Here is a 16,217-nt window from a genome sequence, read left to right as displayed (position 1 = left end):
TGTTGTCTTAAACCCTCCATTCTTCAAAGACCCAACCAGGAGACACTGTATAGGGAAGATAAATAGAAATTCCTAACTCCAATGCCTCATTTGTCATGGTACGAATTCCAAGAGAGGAATCTCGAAATAGCTCAGGCGATGTTAATGTGCATGGCCTCAGGCAGGATAGCATGTAGGAGGCTTTGGTGATATTTGCTTTTTGCATATTTTGTTCTCTGTTTCATTTCTCTCTCACTCTCTCTCTCTCCCTTTCTCTTTCTCTCTCTCTCTGTCTTTAACACAGATATGCACTTTCCATTGCGCGCAGCAAACAGAGATCTCTTTCTTTTTTTCTTATTATTTTTTTTTCTTTCGTATTTTGTTATTTATATATTTCTCTTCCTGGCATGTGTTGTAGGAGTCTATGCCCATTATTTTGCTATGACACCAAATTTTTAATTGAATTGAATGCAATTTATTCTTTAAGAAAAACTTTTAATTAAACGCCATATGGACGGATTGTGAAGAAGTGGCCTTAGTGGTGTTCCCTGAGGGACGTTTGAGGCATAATTATGAATATGAACTGTAATGACACACGGGGATTTGAATGGAAAGTGGCAAGCTAAGAATACAAGCTATTTATCCGACTGTGGCTGTTGTATGCAGTGGGTGTTGTGGAGAGAGAGAGGCCCCTCGGTGAAGCCAAGGTCCCCTGGGGGGTATCCAACGGGGGAAAGCAGCAGTAGGGTCAGTTGTGAGAGAAAGAAACATAACCCCCACCCCCTTTTCACACACACACACACACACACAAACACACACACACACACGCACACACACGTACACACACACACAGACACACAAACACACACTCATACACACATCACTCACACCCAGCCCTGCCCTGACTGAAAGAACTGTGGTAAAAGTGAGAAATCGCTCCGTACAGTAGTTCACTCTTCATTCTGTGATAACACCTGTGCATTGGCAGTTTAAAGGTACCACAAAATCTACAGCTGCTCCACATTAAAGACTTTCTGTGGGAGGCCATTCCAGTAGGACTTTTAGTAAGAGTTTACCTCCTGGTAAAGCCAAAGTTAGGTGACATCTTTGAACCAAAAAAGCAGCATTTACTAATGACAACAGAAGAAATGTTGCATGATTGAAGATATATGATATTCTGAACAATAGACAAATAGGTAATTCTGAATGAAATCTGGCTCAAGTAGGAAAGAGTAGAATCAACCACAAATAACAAATTATCCCAAGGATATTGTTCAATAGACAAGGCCTGGGCTTTCATGGGTACAAACGTCATCAGACGTGAGGTTATGGAGTCAAGGAGGACAATTTTTGCATAACAATGGAAGCAAGGTTTTTACGTGATGAAAAAACAAAGTTTAAAACCAAAAGTGGAAAACACATGGGGGGTGGGGGGCTGGGTGAAGTCAAGGAGAGATTTAAAAGCTTGTCGTACACAGAGATGTTGTGAGTGACGAGAGAGTAGAAAGTAAACACCAAGGCTGAACCTGGAGAGAGACAAATGTATGAGAGAGGGAAAGAAAGGGAGAGGGAGAAAAACAAGAGAGAGGCCAAATTTTTTCAGCACAACAAACTCATTTAGGGGCTAGTGTGAGGCTCAGGAAAAAAAGGAAAACAATTATCCGACTTTGTCCTCCTCGGCACCGCTTTCATTTGCTTGGTGGGTTCCTTTGTTTTGCCTTCCTCTCTCAAGGACATATTAATTATTTCTGATGAGGCCCGATTTTTCAAAATAAATATGTTGGAACATAAAGACGTTCTTCCGTCCCATCACTTAGATCGTCACTCTTGTGATGTTCTTTTCTGTCTGTGAAAGACATGGAAACGGATTTGAAAGCGTCCTCACTCAGATGAAGAATGTGTTTGTTGTTTGTGCAGAGGGCGGCAGTGGTGATGGTGGTGATTGGGGGGGGGGGGGGCACAGCGAAATATTTGAATTGAATGCACAGTTTATGTTGCCATGCTACCTACCTATTAAGTCTTAACATCTCCGAAGGTGCTCAGGCACCCTTGCCATCACCCCTGAAGAGAAGGCTGACCAAAGGGTTCAGTAAACACCACCGGGGATTTTTAAAACCAGGCCACGGAACCCAGGCTTTGGTTAAAAGGAACCGTTCCCTCGTCCAAGCAAAACAATTCGCACCCACAAACAAACACGCAGGGGGAAGGAACAACGGTGAAAGGCTGGCTGTATGGCAACGGGCACAATGCTGATTTAGCCTTGAAAGCTCAGGCGCCGCTGCTGAGTCAGAGGAGGTCAGGAGTCATCGCTGCATCCAGAGTCCAAGGCAGAGCAGGCGAAGAAAAGAAGAGGAGGAGGAGGAGGAGGAGGAAGAGGGGAATTAGAAAATGCCACACACACACACAGGATTAGATTAGATCAATCTTTCACACTTTCACAGCCAGCAAGGCCTATTCTTCTCCATTTTTTTGTGTTTTCTTTTTCAAACAAGAGGCCTCGGCCGTGTTTACAGACGAACACGGAATGAAGACAAGCGTATAGGATGGCCTTCGAGTCGGAGACGCATTCCACATTTAATTGAGGGCAAAAAAAAAAAAAAGAAAAGAAAAAAAGAAAAGAAAAGGATCCCAGCTAACTAGGGCCCAGTCCAAAGCAAACTTTCCCCAGCTCTGATTTGCTAAGCCTGGGGCGACGAGGTTGCGCTCTCCTGGGGAAAGCCCACCCGCCCTCCACCCTTTTGCGAAAAAAAAGGGGGCATAGATGGCCTATTGTTCCTCCGGCCCTAGATCCTCAGAGAGGTAATAGTGCGACGACGACGACACCCCAGCAATCCCAACGAGCTGAGCCGGTCTCTCTCTCGGCCGCTGGGAGAGGCTGTGTGTGCAGAAACTCACCAAAAGGCCTTGCCCTTAAGAATGGGGCCCATTGTCCTATTTCGGGGACTTTTGTCCAGAGTGCCATAATACTGCTGGAAAAACAGAAATTAGTTTCAGCAATGGCGTCACTCTCCCCTGAATAACTAAACTACATCATGTGAATTAACAGGCGTATATATTTTTGTTAGGATTTTCTTTCCTTCTGTGTGAGAGTAGCTGTGAGCACTGTAGCATGTATGCGATTTCCTACATAGCTGGATGAAACAGGCTTTAGAATGTGGGGAAAATGGAGGGATTTCAGTCTCTCCTCCTCTTCATCTCTCCTTGTCTGCCTCCTCTCCTCTTCACACTCCTCTCTCACATTCTCATGCAGATGGCAAAAATAGAGAGATGGCGAGGAAATGTCTGAATCAATTATTATTCTGAATAAATGTAAATAATATGATGTTAATAAGCTATGTGTACTAACAGCACTCCGGGTTCAATAGGCATTTGTAATAGCTTAGAAAAATAAAGACATACATTTACCGAGAAAGTAGGCTATGAGAATATATTATGTTACATGCCACTGCTAACTATAGGCAAGCGTATTGGCATCAAAATTCTGCCAGACTATTACATTTAGTTCAAACAGTTTAGCTAACGTCATATTGCAGAAATGAACATGATAAACATTTATAAAAATTGAGTCTAATAGGCCTATCAATATCTTTACTGCACTGAAGTTCAACATTTTACAAGCAGTTCATTTATGTTGCGTTTTTGGACGCATCTCACAGTGTAATAGAAAGGTACTCCTAGCTTGTCCCATGATGGAGTCCACGGAGAAGTCCGTCTCGGGCGTATGGTCGGTTGTCCACCACGAGCAGTTTAGATGGTTCGCTGCTGTCACCTCTTGGTTGGTTTATGAAGTGCAGGGGAAAGTTCGGTCGGTGTTTTTGCCCTGGTTAAGCTCTCCAAATCGCAGGTTCTTTTCCATCCCTCTAATAAAGCTAAAACGACCATGTGGCCAACGAATGCCAGTCTGAGGGAAACACGGAGACGTTGGCACCTTCAGAGTTCAGCATTTTAACACTGAGGTCATGTCTTCTGTGGTTTATATCCATAGCAACGTACCTGCATATTTCCCAAACACGGCCAAACACTTGGCCAATGAATGTGTGGAGGAAATGAATGTGTGTAATGTGTGGTATAATTCACATCACATCAGGGCATCAGGATTAAATATGTGCCAAACAACACTGACCGCCACTTGATTTTTCTTGTAATCAATATAAGATTGTTGTTTGAATAAAATGCTTAAATGCTTGTATTAGTTGGTGTTTTCCATTAGATATGACCTCAACTTATTAATGTAGGCTACATAATATCCCAAACGGCCAGTGTGTGTGTGTGTGTGTGTGTGTGTGTGAGAGAGAGAGAGAGAGAGAGAGAGAGCGCAGACTACTCACAGCTTATGTGATGTTGCTATGCCTCCACAAGCTTGTACACAGTAATTTTACGCAATTCAATGTTTGCTTATTAGCACTGTCATTCCCAATTCTAAATTTATCGAGGCCTCTCTTAAGCGCCTGGGGTAGCCTACTACTGGCACGCGTTTAACGGCTCTTCATTCTCCAGATGTTTGTCAGGCTTGCTTCTCGAGGATCTTCTTCGGCTGGACGGCCTAATTGTTGAGGTGCTGAAATGGTCGGGAGTCAGCAGGCGTCTGCGCTGGACGCTCGGGGGGAGATGCAGAGTGGGCGAGGCGGGCTGGTCTAATTGCATTGGCGCTGAAATCTAATGATGACCACAGCGCTTGTGGAGAGACGGCGGCCGCGGAAGCATCCTGTGTCTGCGCTCAAGACAGCTCTGAGTGGCTAGGGAAATAAGGGCACATTTAGGCAAAACTTACTGAGAGAGAGAGAGAGAGAGAGTGGGAGAGAGAGAGAGAGGGAGAGTGATGCAAACTGTGTGAGCTGTGTGAGAATTTCCAACAGCAGTCTCTGTTACGCATTTTGAAACCTCGCTCATTTAAGGCCTTCCACACAATGCCTCCTTTCTCTCGGCGACAGTGGTGATTTAATACCAATGCATTTATTGTAGTGTTATGGAATTAAGGGAGGGGCCGATAGACTCACAACAAAAGGATTGTATCCATTATTTGACGTGGCCAACAGAAGCCAGGCTCGCTGACAATCGCTGCTTTGGTATGGGCCTACCATGATGACAAAATAACACAGATTAGCCCGACAGGGCTCGACAAGAGTTAAGTGTTGAGCGGCGAAGTGATGTAAAGCCCGTTTGATCCAGGAGGATTCCGGGGTGTAAAGCGTTTGAGGATGGCAATCCCTTTGTGATGAGAACACATGTTTTTCTTTTTTCCCCGCTCGGCGCTTTATCCCTCTCCACTTCTGAGCCTATTGTATTTATCCTCTCCAGCGGCAGCTGTTCGCATTGTAATAGCCCCGGTAATCTGCAACAATATCTTTATCTGGCGGGTTTATGACCAGCTGTTCATATTGTCGCAGCGATTTTATTTTAATCTGATTCAGGATCTCTCAGACCGTCAATTGTGACTTTGATCCTAGTCCATTATGCAGCATATTGTGTAGAATCTGTCTTTGCCAGGATGCAATAAGGCCTCAAATGGAAGAGAGAATTTGGCAAAGCGGGTGGGGGAAAATGTAACATCTGGCTGCTGACAGATGTTTTTTTCTTCTATCTCATCTTTGATTCAAAAGAATCCCCGCCATTCGCAGGCGGCAAAGCAAGCCAGCAGATATCCCAGGAGAAACAAAAAAATAGGCAAGTGGTTTTCATCACACACTCTTCATTTGTGTGCTTTGATGCATCTCGACCAAAGGCCTGACCATATTCCCACCGTCCAAGTATTGACACTTACAGATTAATTCAGGGCTGGTGCAATGGGTAGAGAGTTGCGCTAAGGCCTACACCAAACACCAACAACTCTACAAAACTTATCTTATTGTTCACCCATGTTGTTGCAATAGCCCACGCGTTATATTGTCATTAAGCCAAGGCTTTTTAATTTGGCACATCCTGTGTCTGTCTGATTAAAACACTGTATAAAATGCGTCCTCTCAGCAATTATGCTGGCAGGAACGTTCAGGTCATAATGTTAGTCATCAGCTCCAACGCATGTTTTAAAAGATGTTCTTTGACGGCGGCGATACACAATTAGCACTAACAAGTCTTTCGATAAAACAATGGAGAAGCATAATGAGGTTACCGCGAGACGGAAAGTGGAGCGCTTGCAAGCTGTGTACAATTACCCAAAAATATAAATATCCCACCACGCTTTAAACAGCCATTAATCAGATAAAAATAGAGTGAAGGAGCCTTTTTGTGATTAACGAGGTGAAACTTGTGCTAATTACTGTTTCCTCCGCTAGTAATTAGGTTGGCACATTTAATCAAGATAAATGAACGCTCTGACCCGCTTCCCCTCTCTCTCTGCTAACGGCATTGTTATCTGCTTTCAGGCTTATTTTGCTCGCCTTTAAGATGGCACTACTATCGTCAATGTAATCCAGCGGCACTGTGTCAGTATGTATAACGGTGATACGCTCCATTGCCCTAAGAGCTAATCCATTTGTCACAGTCAGCTTCGTCCCACGAGTCTCACAGGTTTTGGAAAAATCGTTGTAATAATAGTGCGTGTGCGCCCCCTTATGGCATCATATTTGGTGGAAATGTCAACATTAACATAAGCAAACAGTTATGGACCATGGAATCAGACAGATAATATGGCTCAACTACGTTAGTGTATGCTCAGTCTTTCCAGACAAAGTTCCCAGGTACCATCACCTTAGCTAGGTAGGGGATATCCCACAGCAGCCAATCAACAACCAAGCCTATTTACCATCAAAAACAAAATCACAAAGCAACCTTTGTGGGCAAAAAAGCCATCAACAACAGAAAAAAACTTCTATCTTGTTTAATAGGAACACCCAATTACTAATGAACAAATGGCATGACACAATACACTGTAGGATACAATATTGTCTGTGTGCATACTTCAAAACAGGTGTGATGTTTGCTGAATAAACTGGTGTAATACTTAACCACTAATGAACAACCTAGTACCCTGAAAGCCATATTGTAGCCTGTTTTTGTGTATGTGAGGTCAGTTTCGCACAGCATTGCGCAGTGAGCGTTTCAGCTGAGAATTCAATTGTGACCCTAAGTGAAATGAAAATTAGCTATCGCGTCGACATACAATATTGAATCTCATAATTAAGACAGAAACCCTTGGGGGGTGTGTGTGTGAGTAAGAGAGGGGGATGGGGGTGGGGTGGTATAATTCAATTACTGACTGAGAGAACGGCAAGGCTGTTGTAATTATTACATTCCACCAAATAAATAAATAAAAACTTCACACACATAATAAGACAAACGAGATACAGAATTATCTGCCAATTCTGTTTGGATGTATTGTTATACTTTGCCTCTCGCATGGATGAAATGCAGAAAAGTGTGTGTGTGTGTTTGTAAGAGAGAGGGGAGGAAGAGAGAGAAACGTTTTGATTAGAGAAACTTTCTTTTACTGTATTTCTGTATTGTGTACTTTCACGCCATACCTCTTTAATAAGAATTGCTGACAGCTAGTTCAATTTCTGCTGCATCTTTTTTCATTTATGACAAATTAAACAGAAAATAGAACAATGCAAAGATTGGGTAGTTATTTTTTATTTTAATTCCAAGCACTTGTATACAGAAAAATCAAATGATACATACTTCACAGTCTCCGTTACTTTTCATCACTAGTTTAAAATTCCCGATTATTTCACTTGATAGCATAGGCTACTTAGAAAAAAAAAGCATGAAACTTTTCTATGTACACTTCTTACAGTTTTTCACATTCATCACAAGTCAAGCCAAATAAGATATTCATTCTGTACATATCCACATAAGCTATACATGCCATAGAGTAATTTCTTAGGGCCTTTTTTGACAAAGAGAAAAGCTCAACAGAGATGCTTTTGAACAAGTTTGGCTGAACAAGTTTGCCTTTACAATGGATGAGGGTCAGATATTATGGTCCAAACATATAATGAAGAAGGTATTTGGATTCTTAATGACAGAAAGCGTGTATTCCTCTGTGTGTGTGTGTGTGTATGTGTACTGTCTGTGTGTGTGTGCACGTGTGTCAAAGAGTGTGAGAGATAAGGGGGACAAGCCCTTTCAACATTCCAGGTGGAATGTTTGCTACAGAGAAGAGGCTTGAACAGGGCTAGCAGTCAGGTGCTTGGAATGATTTCAAAGCACCACTCAAATGGAAGTCATACACTCATTTTGGTAGAAAAACAAGATGTTGTCATAAAGAAAGAAAGGAAGACGTTAGAATAAGCGCAATGTGGAAATCTGAGGCATAGTCATGAATCTCATTCTAGGTCCATAACAGAAACAAGGAAAAGATTCTCCAGTACAAACATGAGAAGCGAGAGAGGTGAATCGTTAGATACTCATTAGAGCACTCACTACCCCATCACACACACACACACACACACACACACACACAGTGTACTTGTGTGTGTGTGTGTGTGTGTGTGTGTGATCAGTCATCAGCTTCAAAGTGCATTCTCTAAAAATAACTACCTGGTCGTCATGGCATCATGTCACATATGACGTCGTACAGGAGTCATGGGGTGGCACTTGTGCTTTTGACACTGTGATGTTATTGTGTCCAGTAAGGGTCGAGGTGAGGGTCAAACGTGTTCATAATATCACTCACCACAAGGCCTCACAGTGAGATGTGCCACCCTTCCTCCAGTCACCATAACGACCGTCATCTACCGAACTGCAAATGTTGTTGGGCATTAAAATGAACAATGGTCTTTTTCAATAAGGCAACCAAACTGTACACAACATCCAGTACAGACACACGCCTACACACCTGCAAAAGTCCTCTCAAAACACAGTTTCATTTAAATAGGTATAAAAAAAAAACTGCCTCTTCCACTTTGTCATCTTAAAAAGTCAATATACATTGTTCATTCTAGGTGGAAAAATACAATGTGCAGTATGTACAAGCAAAAACAGTTCAGCACTTTGGTGTAGGTTTCCTGGTCCTCATGGCAGTGACCACTGGAACAAATCTAGCCCAGATCAGAACCAGAATTGAGCTGGGTCAGAGCCAGACCTGGGCCAGACTCAGACGGCCATGAGGGCACGGACTAAGTCTAACTAACTTCTAAGAGGGAGCTTTTCTCTCTGTAAAAGTACAGTGCAAGATGGCAAGGATACACAGGGCAACATTTTGGCAGGGTTTCTGGGTCACATTTGTTTTTCAATCTGAGGATCCTTAATTGTCAGTGGGGCAACTTGTCTCTGCCATCCAATCGGAACACTAGGAACCGGTCATGTGACTGTCCAGTAACATTGTTCAAAATGTCTCCCCAGGTACCATCACCTTAACTCTTCACCCCAGCACAGTGAAAACAAGGAAGCAAGTGAAAAGAAAGGAGGTGGGTGGGGAAGATGAAAAAGGTGACAAAAAAACTATAAAACCCAAAACCGTTTAGTTTCTGAGGATCACAGTGATTCGTCAACAGGAAATGACAAAAATACCTTTCTCAAAGAAAGAGAAATAAAAACAGAAATATTATCTTCTGCAAGCCATTGGTCCCTGATTAATGCATGACACCTTGACTGCATTTAAACATACAGCACAGTAAGACAAAACAAAACACACAACCTCAACCGAAACAAATAACACATATCCCATCACCGCAGTAACAGATAACCATAGCGTTTCACAATCTCCATGTCTTTCTGTGAACGCAGATGCGCAAGCCACTGCAGCTGTATCTGCCCTTTCCACTTACAGTAACACACATTATCATCGCTAACACTCACACCGCTAACAGATAGCCGCTTGCTGGACGCCAAATCCCTTCTCACAGACGCGTGTAAACATACAGAACTAAGGTGGAGTTCGTTCACAAAACTCACAAAACTAGTGGTCATTGGCCCAAACCCCAAGTCTTGTTATTTATCATCTATAACTCATCAGTGTAGAAGTACATAGGATTAGAAAAGGCCTTATGTGGACCGGTCAAACAAAGTGAGAAACAGGTGTAGCTGTTTCATAGAGGGGAGGGGGAGGGAGTCCAGTTGGTCCAGTTGGCTTGGCTAAGTATCGTGGTCCGGTGAGAGCGTATTCGAGGTTGGTCCGGTGCCAGGCGTTGTGGCATGACAGAACCGGAAGCAAAAGTGTGAGGGAGGTCTGTAGGGGCCAGTCCTCTCTGTGCCCTTTATAACGGGAGGTGTGCTGGTCAATCCTTTAAACTGTGTGTGTGTGTGTGTGTGTGTGTGTGTGTGCGTGTGTGTGTGTGTGCGCGTGTGGGTGCGTTTGTGTTAGTTCAGTTTAGTGGTTCTGTACAGTGTGTTTATAATCTGAGAAGTGTGGAGTGTGTGTCTGCGAAAGACTTTTTTGTGGTGATGTTATGGGTGTGTTGAGACCAGTAGTAGGGCAATGATGCAGTTGGCCATGGTGTCCACTAGGGGAAGCTGTTCTTCAGAGGGCACAGCACTCTCTGGGGAGAGGCCACAGTTGTCTTCGGGTTTATTCAGGAAAGTTCAGGGCCATCACTTCGGGCTTCATCTTAAAGTACTGGCTGAAGCGAAGAATGGCATATCTGAGGTGGATGAGAGGGAGGGAAAGAGACAGACGAGAGAGAGAGAGAGAGAGAGAGAGAGAGAGAGAGAGAGAGAGAGAAAGAGAAAGAGAAAGAGAAAGAGAGAGATCAGCCCTATTACCAGAAAACCGTTACTGAACTACAACATAAAACCGAAGATTACGTAGATGCAGAATACAGTGAATGATGGTAAAGGCCTTTGTTAGGAACTCACCCCAGGAAGTCAAAGTCAATGGTGGAGTACTGGGCTTGAATGAGGGCCCAGAGGCCCCAGAAGAAATGTGACGCCTACAGGAGAGGAGACACAAGAGGGAAAACAATGAACTGGGGCTCCGCCATACTTGTCCATGGCATGCTAGTCACCATACAGCCCATGGCAAATCAAAAACAGCACTGGAGACATTTCCTTAAACATCATATTGATGTCATGCTGCTACCATGCATGCTGAGAGAGCTTACAAAAGCACATCATAGTCATCTCTTCACTCAGTGCAATCACTTTCTTTCTATCTCGCTCTCTCTCAATTCAATTCAAAGGAGCTTTATTAGCATGACTGTTTAGATACAGTGTTGCCAAAGCCAGTGTTAGAGATAACACAGTAGAGTCACAAAAGAAAGAAAATAGACATACAGCAATGCAGGTAAACACGTGAAGACAGAATCAACAATAGCATATGAGTGAGTGTGTGTGTGGGTGTGTGTCCGCGTGCGTGTGTGGGTCCGTGAGTACATATATATGTATATATTTGTGCACAGGAACATGTATGTGTCTGTTAACACAGACAGGTCTTTTTTTTCTTTTCTATACCATGTCCCTCATGTTGTGACATTTTAAGACATGTTGTGCTGCCAGGGCAGCAGGAGGCCCTTCTCCAATAAGTATGGACATCTTTCTCTCTGATACTACTGCTACAATGATGATGATTACAATTCTGAAGTGGAGGCATACAGAAAAACATGGCATTTCTGAGAATATAAGCGCAGTATTTTTATATCTAATAGTAAAGTCTTCTGTTACATTTTACTTAAAGGTATCTACATAAGAGTGACATGACACTGTCACGAACATGTCATAAACATTATAAACAAGTCATAAATGTTTATGACATAACGCTTCTGTCAAAGCGTCATTCGTTTTTTGTCATGACAAGTTAGGGGTAGGGTTAGTTTTAGGGTTATGACAGTGTCATGTCACTCTTATGTAGATACCTTCGAGTAAAGTGTTACCAAGTCTTCTTTAGAATACTACAAAGAGTCATTATAGTATCTATCTGGAGTCACTCTAGGTCAAGTCAAGGTCAAATTCCTACTTACTTAATACACAGTTATTTTAACAACTCAGGAAAGTCCAGATTCAATTAAAAAAAAATCAAGCTCAAAGACCTAGACTCTGGCTCCTAACATCAACAAAACTGCATTCTTGATCTTTTTAGGATCAAGGACAAAATTAAATTGAGCTCACACCATATTATCCCTACTTAATCCTTAGAATCAATTGTTTAGTCAGTTGAACATTCAGCATGGTAGTGAATGAACTAAGCGACAAGGCATGCAGCACTTTACTTGCCATATAAAATAATTGAATTTTGTTAAAAAATATTTCAGTGATAGAATCAATCACCCTTTATGGAAATTCAGCAAGTCAGTCTAAATCGATGGAAAAAGCGCGAGTACTGAGCTTTGTTTGTTTTTCCAGACAGACCTACCAGGTTTGCTAAATGCGTAGGTTGGGTGTCACAACCTTTTGAAAGCCCTGATACTTGTAGAATGTGGCACATGTTTCACAAAACCCCCAGAATCCTTTGCACTCACAGATATGGCAAATGTCAGGTCGGGATCATTAGAAGAGAGCAACACGCTCTCCACGTCGCGTTTCCCTTTTGGGGATTTCGTATTAAATAACGATGACCAGGCAGTTTCTCATATTATTTTTTCCTCGTTTTCTTCTCTCCTCTCGCACTCTCGGGCTTTTCCTCTGGTGTGGAACAAGCAAATTCTGCGCGCCAGAAAACTCAACTTCCTCAAACAGGCCTTAAAAGGTCAGAGCACGTGTTTTATCAACAAAACCCCACTACCTTCCCAAAACAGCCGAGGCATTTGTGAGCTCTCAAGAAATGATGTGCACTATCCAACCAGCCACGTCAGGGGGCACTCAGCTCGAGCCACCAACCTCACGGAAAAATTAAATAAACCTTTAAAATACCACAGAGTGAGTACTGACCTTTCACAAAGTAAAGACACATTTTTTTCCAAATTCCAATTATGAGCAAACAAAAAATGCTGCTATTCAATTCGTCATAACTCCACTTGGTGAAGGACTCACACGTGCCTGCGTACTAACTGCACTTCCAATAACAGGATGAGGCCTTGGTGCTCTTCAAAGAAGAACAATACTGAGGGGATCTCGACTAAGGAGTTAACCACCAAGTCATTTTGTCCTCCATGTCCTTTGTAGTCAAGGTCGAATAACTCAGCTGGAGGAGAGGAGGAGGAGTGGCTGAAGGAAGGGGGTTAGTTTGACTATTCTCTCAAATGCATTCTCTCATCACAGTAGTTGATGAGGCTGAGGCAATCTAGCTGGCGCTGTCTTCATGGAATGTTGACAAAATAGGGGGAAAATTGAAAAATCTTTTCCAAACAATTGCTTGCCCTCTCAGTCCTGTTGATTGAACGGAAAGGCTGTTTGTCTATTGTCTATTTAATTTTGAACGTATGAAAGTTTGAGGGAGGAATTACATCTTTTAATGATGTTTTGCTCGTTTGAAGGGCCAATCTCGTTTCGTAGACTTGAAAGAGCATAGATGGAATTCTTGGAAGAATAAAAGAGACAGTCGACACGTGAGTGCGAACAAACACATACACCTAATTAAGAGTTTCCTGTAAAGCAGGAAGTGACCTTTGTGGTGACTTTGTAAAGATAGGCGTAATAAGTTCCACTGACTTCAGTAATCAGAGACATGCTTTTCGTTTTCTGACAAGTTATAGTGCAAGTTGTAACGACATGGTGTTTTAGAAGAATTTCCGGTTAGCTCAATAAATCTTCAGTCGATAACAACCAAAAACTGACTGTCAGTGGTGGAATGTAACGAAGTACAAATACTTTGTTACTGTACTTAAGTAAATTTTCCACGTATTTGTACTTTACTTAAGTAGAATCTATAGTGCATACTTTTGACTTTTACTTCGTTACATTTTGCAGCAATTATTTGTACTTTTACTCCGCTACATTTCTACAACACCATCGTTCCTTTTTACGTTAGGCTACATTTTATGATCAGTTTTTTTGTCTCTGACAAACACGTTTGTTTTACCAGGGGGCTGGGTTGAGATTCTAGAGCACTACGTGCCCCTTTGAAACATAGACTTCTAGTCTAGACCAGGCAAAGCGTGAGCTTGTAGCCATCTGCATTCTGTAGGCTACAGTATATTCACCAGACCCATGGCTACACTGGACATGCAAATGTGTTCTGTGCCCCGAGCATAATGCTTGCCTTTCTCTCTATTATCTGCAGCGTTAAGGCCTCCTCCCCGATGAGATTGCTAGTCCGCGGAGCAGCGAAGTTACAGGCTATGGTCAAGCGTCTGTCACACGTCTGATCATTTGAGGCACAAATGAATGGTAGACTATTATAGAACCGCTGGCCAAAAACTAAACATTTTCCAGATTAGGAAATATTTCGTAATTGTGTGTAATCAAATAAAGAAGCTAAAATTGGGGGGTAGTAATGTGCGCACTCGTTCTATGTCTATGCGCGTCTGTGCAAGTGAAACTGAACCTCATCATAAAGACATCTTTCTCAACAACTTTTCTGTTCAATTGGGACCAGCAGAATTGGCATTAGGATCTATCGGACGTTTCCCTTGTCTACCCCGTTAAACTTAAGGTGTTTTGCTGAATGATATTAAATTAACTTAGCAGATCACCCTAGTAGATAACCAGAATTACATTCTCCAGAATTGTAAGTCAGAATGTAAACTGTGCCACAGATGGTAAGCACAATTACTGTACATTAGCTTAAAACTATCTAGCCTAGTATAACCTAAAACTAGCTTAATTAAAATGTCACAAAGCCCATAATAATGTTTTTATTAGAATGTAGATATTAAAAGAATAAATCATTATGCAAATACTTTTACTTTTAATACTTAAAGTACATTTAAAAGCAGGTACTTTTTACTTTTACTTAAGTAGGGTCGTCATTGTGGTACTTTTACTTTTACTAAAGTAAAAGTTTCTTTGCTTATTTGTACTTTTACTTAAGTACTGAGTTTCAGTACTTCCTCCACCACTGCTGACTGTGTTCCAACAGATTATACAGAGAAAATAAAAGACAACAGTCTAAATATAGACTTTTGAAGTGTGTAGTGTAGTGGTTAAGGAGCTGGGCTAGCGTGCAGTAGCCTGAACGTTGTCGGTTCAATCCACGGCTTCCACCGTTGTGCCCTTGAGCAAGGCACTTAACCCCAAGTTGATCTGGGGACAATGTGATCCCTTGTAATATAGCTGACATATGTAAGTCACTTTGGTCAAGAAGTGTCTGCTAAATGTAATGTAATGTTTTCTGGTCCTAACTGCTGTGGTCAACACTGCAGTGGTGTGTCTTATACTGCTCTCTCCCTGACTTAATCATCCGTTAGAAATACTTCCGCTTGTCATGAAGGTAATTGCATTATTTTGGTAAACTAGTGTCAGTAAAAACAGATTCAGTTTTTTATGCAAAAAGAAGGTACTAGAAGTAATTAGCTGAAGTGTGACCTCGTACACCAACTTTAGTACTCCACCTGTTTCCCTCGGTTAAGCCATCACTGTGGTAACCAGACTTCAAAGCTAATGTTTAATCCCAAAAAAATGGATAAGCAATTAGAAAGGTCAGGGTGGTTTAAAATGACGGCCTTCCTTGGCTGATCAAACACTTAATCCCTCACTGGAACTGTGGGCTGTGTGTGTTGGGGGGTGGGGGGGTGGGGGGCTGCGGCCAAGTGGTGCTTCAACATTGCTGTGTGGACATTATAAACACAGTAGCACTGGTCTTCACTAACAGATTTTCCCCTTGGAGAGAGACAGCTCTGTGACATTACATGGTAGGCCTACCCTCTAATATGGAATTACATGATTGTGGTTTGTGCACTGTAGCGTTAAAGTCATAGTTGGTATGATACTATTGAGCGGTTGATGTAAAATATTAACTGTGTTAATAAGTTAGATAGAGGTCATAAGTTAGTTACTAAGGAATTTATCCAGGCCACTGAGTCTTTTAAAAAAGCTGTTCACATACTTTGTTGCATTTAGCTTGTTAACTGTAACAATAATTCATAAAGGCATCACCAATAAATTATTCATTGTATTCTGACGGTACATTAACTTATAACTGGTGTCGAGCAGAGTGAAAAGCCTTTCATCTGTGGGCTGTATGCATACACTGGAGAGAGAGTGGATGTGTGTGTGTGAGTGTGTGGTGGCTGGGTGGGGTCAAAGGTTGGGGTCATGGAGAGTGTCATATTGTGTGTACTCACCAGAGCGAAGCGGTTGACCTGCACATAGAGCACCTCCACCTCGGTATCGGTCACCAGGCCGCCCTGCCCCTTGTGCTCCTTGTAAGCCTCCAGGTAGGCCCGGAGCCACTGCAGCTGCAGACATCGCCCAGGGTACAGGCTGTAGTCCACATCACTCAGACCTGTCAATCACACAGGAAACCCACCCATTTAGCCATACCACAA

General features: G+C 42.4%; 1 protein-coding gene across 2 annotated transcripts in view; it reads right to left on the bottom strand.

The window, feature by feature from the left end:
* Positions 1–217: 217 nt before the first annotated feature.
* etnk1 (ethanolamine kinase 1) overlaps positions 218–16,217 on the bottom strand; it is a 29,700-nt gene continuing 13,700 nt past the window's right edge. The window contains exons 6-9 of one of the 2 annotated variants that reach the window (XR_006026546.1): positions 16,014–16,174; positions 10,714–10,787; positions 10,291–10,499; positions 218–230 (exon numbers count right to left, since the gene is read on the bottom strand). Coding sequence is in view for 1 of the 2 variants with exons in the window: in XM_042079417.1 (XP_041935351.1) it covers positions 10,427–10,499; positions 10,714–10,787; positions 16,014–16,174 (308 nt within the window). In the remaining variant the exon portion in view is untranslated. Of the gene's footprint in view, positions 231–7,532; positions 10,500–10,713; positions 10,788–16,013; positions 16,175–16,217 lie in introns of those variants that run through there. The other variant, XM_042079417.1, reaches the window with a different exon arrangement.

This window comes from Alosa sapidissima, chromosome 22 (genome assembly GCF_018492685.1).
Source record: "Alosa sapidissima isolate fAloSap1 chromosome 22, fAloSap1.pri, whole genome shotgun sequence".
Lineage (NCBI taxonomy): Eukaryota > Metazoa > Chordata > Actinopteri > Clupeiformes > Clupeidae > Alosa > Alosa sapidissima.
This window is presented reverse-complemented; position numbering and strand designations above follow the sequence as displayed.